Source organism: Nuphar pumila, chromosome 7, assembly GCF_984573655.1.
Source record: "Nuphar pumila chromosome 7, dmNupPumi1.hap1.1, whole genome shotgun sequence".
NCBI lineage: Eukaryota > Viridiplantae > Streptophyta > Magnoliopsida > Nymphaeales > Nymphaeaceae > Nuphar > Nuphar pumila.
The window spans coordinates 52,637,699-52,646,800 of record NC_143255.1 but is presented as its reverse complement, the minus strand read 5'-3'; the positions used below and the strand labels follow the sequence as shown (position 1 = coordinate 52,646,800).

The 9,102-nt window shown below is 40.3% G+C and overlaps 1 protein-coding gene across 1 annotated transcript; it reads right to left on the bottom strand.

The window, feature by feature from the left end:
- Positions 1 to 2,837: 2,837 nt before the first annotated feature.
- LOC149832258 (cytochrome P450 CYP72A616-like) lies at positions 2,838 to 8,327 on the bottom strand. The gene is made up of 5 exons (XM_090012398.1): positions 8,070 to 8,327; positions 6,464 to 6,684; positions 4,142 to 4,386; positions 3,554 to 3,929; positions 2,838 to 3,373 (listed from the first exon to the last, which is right to left on the bottom strand). Exons 1-5 carry the CDS (start codon positions 8,323 to 8,325, stop codon positions 2,948 to 2,950), a joined length of 1,524 nt encoding a protein of 507 aa, XP_089868524.1. The 5' UTR covers positions 8,326 to 8,327; the 3' UTR covers positions 2,838 to 2,947.
- Positions 8,328 to 9,102: the final 775 nt, after the last annotated feature.

The window sequence follows — 9,102 nt, the reverse complement described above, 5'->3', positions numbered from 1 at the left end:
CTTTTGATCAACAATGCTTTGATCAGTGAGGGCAACAAGTTCATCTATCCTTAGGACCAAATCTAAATCTATATATCCTAATGTAAAAAGAACAGTTTCTTTCCAATCACTAAAGTTAGATCCATCAAGAAAAGGTATAGAACTTGAGCCATCTAAAATTACAAAACTAGAAACTTCATGACAAAAGACACGTATCAAAAGAAAGCATATACGAGACAAGCTTGTTGAAAAAAGCAATAAATAAAAGGCCCTGAATATACTTATTTCTAGGCAAGTGTAGGGGGTCATCAGAATCCTACTTTGGTAAGAGCTCTGACACGCATAATCACTACGCCTACCGACCATAGTTGGTAAAACTGAGGCTCATGTGAAGCTAGACCATCAACAGATGGTACCTTTGGATACACATGTGCAATGTATCTCAACACATTTGCCTCATTTTACCCTACCTAAATTCCAAACATAATAAAACTACCTTTGGGTCATTTATCGTTTCATGAATCTAAGTACAATAATAATATTGACTAAATCTATATGATAGTACAAAAAAAATAACAATATACATGTATTCAGTTACTTTGGTGACATCAATTTACTAAGTCATCTAGCTATCCTTGATGTCAATGTTATATATTCATTTATGCATGCATAATTATAAATAAATGCATAAACAATGATAAAATTCAAGCTTAAATAGGTAAAACCCTGGGTCCTCAAGCAGGAACTGGTCTAAAAACACTCTGAACTGGTCAGAAACTGCCTCGAACCGGTCATCTAAGGTTCTGAACCGGTTCTGAACCTTATGAACCGGTGTCAAGTATGAACAAAAGTTGATAAAAACCCTATAACTGTATGCCAAAATCCCTGTATCTTCTTATATTTATGAAAACAACATCTTAGCATCTCGGACTAGGTAAGAAACTAGAAAGAATCGGTCAAAAATTGCTCTGAATCGGTCCTGAAAAGGGGGCGAATCAGTCTCTGATTCGGTTTAGGCCAAATAGTGCTAGGACCCTTACTGGATCTGGGTCTGATCCAATTATAACTTGATCCGGATCTGACCCGGTTACCATCTGGATCCTGATCTGACCTGGTACTAACCGGATCCGGGTCAGACCCAGTATTAACTAGATCCATGTCTAACCCGATTATCAACCGGATCTGTGTCTGACCCGGTATGAACTGGATTCGGGTCTGACCCAGTTACCGACCCATAATGAACTGAATATGAGTCTGACCCGACACTAACCGAATCTGGGTCTGATCCGATTTTAATCGGATGAAACCCATACTCAGACCGGATCCGGTTCCACCGACAAAAAAATATAAACCAAAACCCGAGGGGGTTACGATGTCGATGGAAATGAAATATGGGGGGTTTTACCCTCTCGGCTTGCTGGCGCCCGATGTTGCCTGCCGACAACCCACGCCGCCTTCTAGTGACCCGCCTTCCGTTGACCCACACTGCCTTCCGAAGACCCGCCTTTCGACGATCCATGTTGCCTGCCTGGCAACCAGCCCGCCGACGTCCCATGTCAGAAAAAAATTTAGTGAGCTCAATATACAGAGGAACCTCAGGTAAAGAAAGAGGGCCTTTCAAAACCCCTTTCCGACGATCAACAGAGAGGAGTTTGACGAAAACACCCCCTACCCACGACGATGATCCATCCCGGTGTCGACAACATCATCTACCGACGATGACTCTGACGGAAAACCCCCTTTCAATGAAAGGGTTCCATCAGCGACCAGTCAATCCATTTGCCGGTCAACCAAATGGCATGGAGGTCCGGTGATAGCGGCACTCCGACAATGGATTTGTTGTCAGCGATGTCGGCGATCATAGCCCCTCAACGCCCAACGGTCAAGGAAGGTAGCAAAAGAGGGTTTTTAAAACCCCTTTCCGGATGCTAGCGAAAGATGCCCACAGAGAACCCCGACGACAGTTGATCACCCTGCAGCTCGATGGCCACAGGTAAATAACCCCCATCCAATGTTTTTTTTTTACTCTGTCGCCCCACGGCGACAATCGCCATCTACCGGTGACACCATGTCGCCCCACGGCGACCTGCTGTCAACTGCCAGCAACGTCGCCCCATGGTGACTCCGCTTTGCCGGAAAACACTGTCGTCCCATGGCGCCAGTCTCCAAAAAAATGCCAACGGACCCTCATAGCGGAGGCATGGCATGGGCCTATAACCCAATGTTGGGGATCCTCCTGCAAGGCACAACAAAAGGGAGCGGAAGGCGTACCTGAGGTGGCCATCGAGGAACCGAATGATGGCTGGTGGTTGGTGGTTGGTGCTGATGGCTGGGACAGGGTGAGCTTTGATCCTCAGCCGGACTGCAGCCCTTCGATGAGCGCAGACTCCTTCAGCAGTCGGTGAGCTGGATCCCTCTTCCCTCTCTTTATGAAAAACGCTCAGAAAAAGGTAATTTATGCCTTAACCCTTCTTCTGTGTTTTTCTCTTGATTTTTCTCTATATGCTTGCTATGTTCAGGGTCGCTCATGGATACCCTTTTATAGCTGTAGCAAGAGAACTGTTAGCGTAACTGTTCCCTCCCTGTATGTTTATCGGAAGGAACACCGAAAAGGAAAGTTACCTTATTGTGGGTAACTGCCACGATGCATGGCTTATCCCAACATCACGGTGTCCTTATTGTTCCTTTTAGCTTTCATTTCCCAAAGTTTCTTGGTTTCGATCTTGGAGTTTAAATTGTATCCTCTAAGTACCGGAAGATATTACAGATTTCTAGAACACTTTGATTGCTTATAACTCATAAGCAAATGGTCTTACAACACTTTTTTACTCACAGAAACAGAGCGATTGCATTGCTTTTTTAGTACATAACAAAACATGTGATTGCATGTGCACATACACGTGTGTGCTCGTGTGATCTTAGGTGTGATATGTGAAGAAAGCTGAGGGAAGTGATTGAGAAAGTTTTCTCAGAGGCGACGTAAGATGACTTGAGCTCCATACTGGGGTTGTAGAGTTATGACAGTAAGTGGGGCATGAGTATAGGATGGCGAGAGCTCAAAGGAGAAATATTGCAGAATTATGGCCAGTGCCATCTTAGCCTCAATCAGTACAAATGGCTGACCAATGCAGATCCGGGGTCCCCAACTAAATGGAAAGAAGGCCAACTGATGCTTAGAGGCATTTGAAACTCCTGCCGAGAACCTCTCTGGCTTGAATTCGTCTGCATCCTCACCCCAAACCTGTCGATCATGATGAATCTGGAGTACTGGTAACAGCAACCGCACTCCGGCAGGGACAGTGATATCTCCTAGTTTCATTGTTTTGTAAGTGTATCTAAAAAAGAAAGTTGAGGGCGGATATAGCCTTAGAACTTCATGTATAATCATAGTCACCTGAGATGTAGATCAACAATGTCAGGGCAACAAAATGGCAAGAAGTTTGTAGCTAAAGATTCAACTTCAGACAACCAGAAACCTCAGCCGATATGCTTCATGAGTGAACTAGTCATGGATGAACAATTCAAATTGGTCACCAACTTGTCTTTACAAACTTCACAAGAAAAAGAAACTTACCGTCTTTAGCCGGCCTAAATTTTCAAAAGCGGGAGTGCTTTTCCCGCAAACTTGAAGAACCTCATCCCTTGCGCGAGCCTGCCAAGAAGGATGCATAGAAAGCAGAACCATGGTCCATGTTAGCAATGTTGCAATTGTCTCCTGGCCTGCAAAGAAGAACAGTCTGCATTCATCTATGACTTCATCTCTTGCCATTCCCTTGCTTTCATGTTCAGAGTCGTTCTTATTTGATTCTAATAGCAAGCCCAATAAATCATCATTTTTAGCAATCCCCATCTTCATCTCCTTCTCTCTCTTCTCTATTATGCTATTAAGCGTGGATATAATATTTCTGTTCAACTCCTTTCTTCTCTGGTTTTTCTTTGTGGGCAGAAACCTGTTTTGCAGTAGCATATAAACTTAATTTTGGACTGTTTTCCTAGTGATGTTGCAGCGGAGAAAATATAGTCACACTACATTCTATTGCTTAGTTACAAAGATGAATAGATATGAACATGAAATGGATACAAAAACTTTGTTTCTGCATGAGCCTTTTTCTCCTTGCATGTTTCTGATACATGTCTAAACCATAAAGACAGTCTGTTCTACCTGATTCCGGGGATGTAATGCATTCGAATAGCTTGGACGGTCAGCTCGGCTTCTTCCTTCTGCATTTGGAATACAAACTTTCCTTCTTCATAGTTACTGCCAAAGGATGTTCTACAAATGACATCTCCAGTAAGGTTCTGGAATTCCACACATACATCCAGTTCACAAGAACCTTGGGGTCCAATTGATTTTTCCCATCTCTTAACCAACTCACTACAGCTAGAAGAAAATGATGGCAGCATCCCCTGTTTACCACAACCGGTGACAGAACTTATAACAAATTTCTCGACTTTTTTTTAACGCAAAAATTTCAATAAATATCATTGACAATAATGGAAATTATTTTGATTTAAAATATTTTAAGATGTTTTCAGTACTGCAGCGGGATATTTAGAAAAAGCCTTCTGAAAATATGTTATTTTCAAAATAGAATGAAGATAATTGACTTTTGGCATGTAATGAAAATGGGTTTTGGTCAATGTCAATCTAGATTAAGGCCCCGATCATTTGATTAAACACAACCATTTATATCCCCGCGTGTGGAGCTGGTGGATTAACTGTGATAAATGTCGTCGTTTGTATGGAAAAAGCTGGGACTGAAATCTTTGTTTCATAGCTAATAGGCTCTTCTAGTTGCACGGTTGTGTGAATTCTGAAAAAAGACCTATGGAACCCATTTTCCACCTTGGTCACCGTTTAGATGTGTCAGTAAATGAGTTCTGCTGGACTCGGTTGCAGTCAGATTCACGGGAATTATGCAGGGCCCTGGATTGGTGGCTGTTGCAATTCAACTGAAATAGTGGGATATAGACTGCTGTCTGAATTACGTAGAATTTATTTTCCAATGGCAAAATAACACTTGTCTGTTGGTTCTGATTTAGCAAAATAACACTTGCAAGTGACTTTATATTAGTAATATTGTGCTATCAAGGAAAAATATGCTCTACACTCGTGGCTTCAATCTCACGGTTAAGTAATACTACATGCTTGGTTGAGTAGGGGCTGACCATTGGATCATGACTTTCTGACTTATATGAAGGTTTTATTAGGGGTAGAAAAATCAATGACCTGCAATCTACATAAATTTCACCCTTTAAAAGATCTTCACATTGAAAAAACATGATCAAGGATCCCTACTAAGTTGACTATGCTGAACACATCTGTAGGGTCAGAGTGTCAAGTAGGGGGTTTGAAACTGACAGCAGCCAATATTTTTCTTACTATTAATAATACCATATATATATATGGTTAATATTTAATGTTAGGAACTATTGAGCTGGAAATGATAGGTTCAAGCTTTATCAACTCGATCTGACCACATCGTTGTGTCAAGGAAGGTTTGTTTTCGATCCAAAAACATGTTTTTTTTATCATGAAATTTTTAGTACATTGTGGACCGTTAATTTGTGAAGCCCTTAAAAATCCTGCTTATGTGTTCCAATTATATGATTCAAAACACATTTTCCACTAAACAAACATTGTAAATAGCAACTATGAGATTTAATTTACAAAAAAATCTAAAACCTATGATTTTCAGCTCAATAGTTGTATATAATTTGGTGTCTTTAATAGCACAAATATATATATATATAGCAGCGAATTGCTTAAGTACTAAATCGGTGGTCAATCGTGTGCGTTGATGGACGGACACGTGAAAAAAAAAACTAGCATCAAAATAACAAGTTTTTCCACAAAAGGGCGGTGACAAAATTGTCGCTGCTAATGTTCAAATGAGCATTAAAGATGACACAGCTAATGCTCATTTTTCTGCCCAGAGCATAAGTGGGGACAATTTTGTCACCGCTAATGCCCCTTTGATGAAAAAACTCATTAAAAATGTGATTTTTTGTTTTGTTTTGCGCTGGCCATCCATCAACGTGCACGATGGATGGTTAGGGCGTTTGTCCATGGATTTAGTACCTATGGATTTCGCAGCTACCAATCACTCTATATATAGACAGACAGATAAAGAGATTCTTGGATAGTAGAACGAGTGTTTATTTGTTTCCTTCCTGTAAAAAAAGAAATCAAATTTTCATGGGAAAGGGCACGAGTTTCATAAAGCTCTTTTGGTGAGAGCTTTCCCATGAAATAACTTACCCATATGTGGTATGAATGGGTTACTCAAGAAACAATGAAAGTGAAAAACTCTGGGACCCACTTGAGACAGTATGGATTTTGCATTTATATTTCTTGGGTAAACCAAGTTGCAACGACTGTGGCGGTGAAAGCTACCATTGAACTGAAATGTAGGAGGGTTTTATTTCATGGAAACTTGTTTACGCAAAATCAGGAAAAAAAAAAGCATTACCAAGTACCAACCTTCAACTGCTCCATATGGAAAGCAGGACTGAGGAGCCTTCTTCTTGCTGCCCATTCTTCACCTTCCAAGCCAAGAAGGCCCATGGACAGAAGCTTCAGCTGAGGACGTTTAGGCGGCTTTTGAAAGTGACCAAATTTGTTTGAAAGAATTTCCTTTACCATCTCTGGATCTTTAATGATCAGTTGAGGAGTTGTTCCAAACCAAGTGAGAGCTAATCTACCTGCACTTTTTAGCAATCCAATCTTTACCACAACACACACACTCTCTCTTTATATATATATATATATATATATATATATATATATATATATATATATGTGTGTGTGGGGGGGGAGGGCGGAAAGAGGACTATCCAACCAAAGGAAGGTCCAAAATCAATCTACAATCATCATCATTGGATGACTCTCCTCTCATGCTTGAACATCTCATCGATTGGACCTCATATATTTGTTATTTATAATTTATTCAGCAAGAAATACACAAAGACTTTATGATACATAAGCATGTTTTTAGAACCGTAAAAATCGATGTCACCACAACACACACTCTCTACCGAAAGATGACTATCCCACCAAAGAAAGGCCCAAAATCAATCTACAACCAATGATGATTGGATGACTCCCCTTCTCCAATGCTTGAACATCTCATTGATCCGACCTCATATATTTGTTCTTTATAATTTATTTAGTAAGAAATATATTTCACACAAAGACTTTATGATATATAAGCATGTTTTTTGAAATGTGAAAAAATTGATGGCTCACAATGTATTTAAAACTTTACAAATTAAGTATTGTGGGTTATTGATTTTTAGCGCTTTAAAAAATGTATTTAAACATCAAAGATTCATAATCCAAAACATGTAGCTCACTAAATGAATGATAAAAATCTAATCGAAGACAAACACAATCGGTAAAGAAGGAACATCATTGATTATCATCGGTTGTACATTTTGGATTGGTTGGACGGTCCCCGTCAACACTCACTCACACACACATGTACACACACACACACACATATATATATATATATATATATATATAGAGAGAGAGAGAGAGAGAATAAATTAGTAGGACTGTTGATACAGACAAACTAAATGTAACAATAGATAAGAAATTCGCCCTTCCATATAGTTAATCCTTCTCCCACAAAAAAATTTGCAACATTAGATGGTAACTCCACCACTCATTGATCAAAAGAATGAGCTAGTTGATCTAATCCTTGTATATGATATTAATTATTTGCTCCAAGTGGATTGTCATTTCACATGTATTTTTGGCAGAATTAAGTACAAACTTTGTTGGTTTGAATGGACATACCCTCTCTCTCTCTCTCTCTCTCTCTCTCTCTCTCTCTCTCTATATATATATATAGAGAGAGAGAGAGAGAGAGAGAGAGAGTCCTGTTCTGCACAGAAACTCGTTGGAAGGCTATAAATCACCAAATCAAACATTTTAGATCCACAGAACCTGTAGGTTGTGAAAATCTACAATACAGTGAGATTCAAATCAAGGAAAAAAAACAGAAACAAAAACGTCTTGAATATGATACATGCATTGATTGATTAGAAAACTAAAAATAAGTATGTACTGGAAATTAGCATACCATACTTCTCAACAGCTGCATTAAAGAAAGGTACGGCACGTGACACTATGTCATGAGAAAAGCCCAAGGGCTTGGACAACGCTTGCTCTTGCACACTCTGTGCTTCGCTCATGTTTCCTATTATGAGTTTGTAAGGGTAGCCATGGATCCCCTGCCTCTTGAAGGCCTCTTCAAACTGCCTGGGCTCCCACCATACTGAGTATGCTATCTTCACTACCCATGAAAGGAAAAATGCTGCTGAAATGAAGACCAACATGGTTGCCACCATGTCTTCCCTGCAGATAGAGTGACAGTGGTATGGGAATGGACAACCACATCCTTGGTATTTATGGATGTATATTTGGTATGGGTTTATGAGGTCACCAAGTGGCAACGATTGCTCACAACATGCTGTAGTAAGAAATGCATGCACTTGCTCTAAAGACCATTTATTTTGCATCCAAATGGTATTTGTTTTTCCATGGCTGACAAAACCTTGATGTTGACATTCCAAAGTCGGAAGTTTATGTACTCTAAATGATGGCAGTTCGGAACTCACATGTGGCATCCCTTGCGGCAAGGTCAAAGCTGAGTGTATTTTTGGGTGATGGGAGTTTTTTCCTTGGATAATCAAAAAAGAAAAAAACTAATACCCTCTTTGGCATTATTATGAATTTGCTACAATGAGAAGTGAGCTCTACAATCAAATGAGTGTTGGACATAACGGATCTGTGTCAAACCCATTTGGGTGAACCAGTTTGACACCATTAGTGGGCCACATTAGTGGACCACATAATGGGGAGATAGTGGGTGGCAGTTACTTACGTAACTGCCTCTTTTCCCATTATATAAGGTGGTTGGCTGCTACGAAGATGATGAGAGTTTCGCTGCAAGTCTACCCAAATTCTACATACAGATGAGGTGGTATAGGGTCCTGCTCACTGTCAACCTAAGGCCTGGGCTCATCGTGGGCGTCGACCGGATAAGGAGAACGCCGAATACCCGCACGCACACTCTGTGGCATCAACAGATACACTTTCAAGTACGCTTTCTA

Coding starts and splice junctions, on each gene's coding strand:
- LOC149832258 (XM_090012398.1), bottom strand. CDS start 8,325: ATGTTGGTCTTCATTTCAGCAGCATTTTTCCTTTCATGGGTAGTGAAG. Junction 4,387..6,463: donor TCCATATGGAGCAGTTGAAG/GTTGGTACTTGG, acceptor TGTGGTAAACAG/GGGATGCTGCCATCATTTTC. Junction 3,374..3,553: donor ATTTAGGCCGGCTAAAGACG/GTAAGTTTCTTT, acceptor TCTACATCTCAG/GTGACTATGATTATACATGA.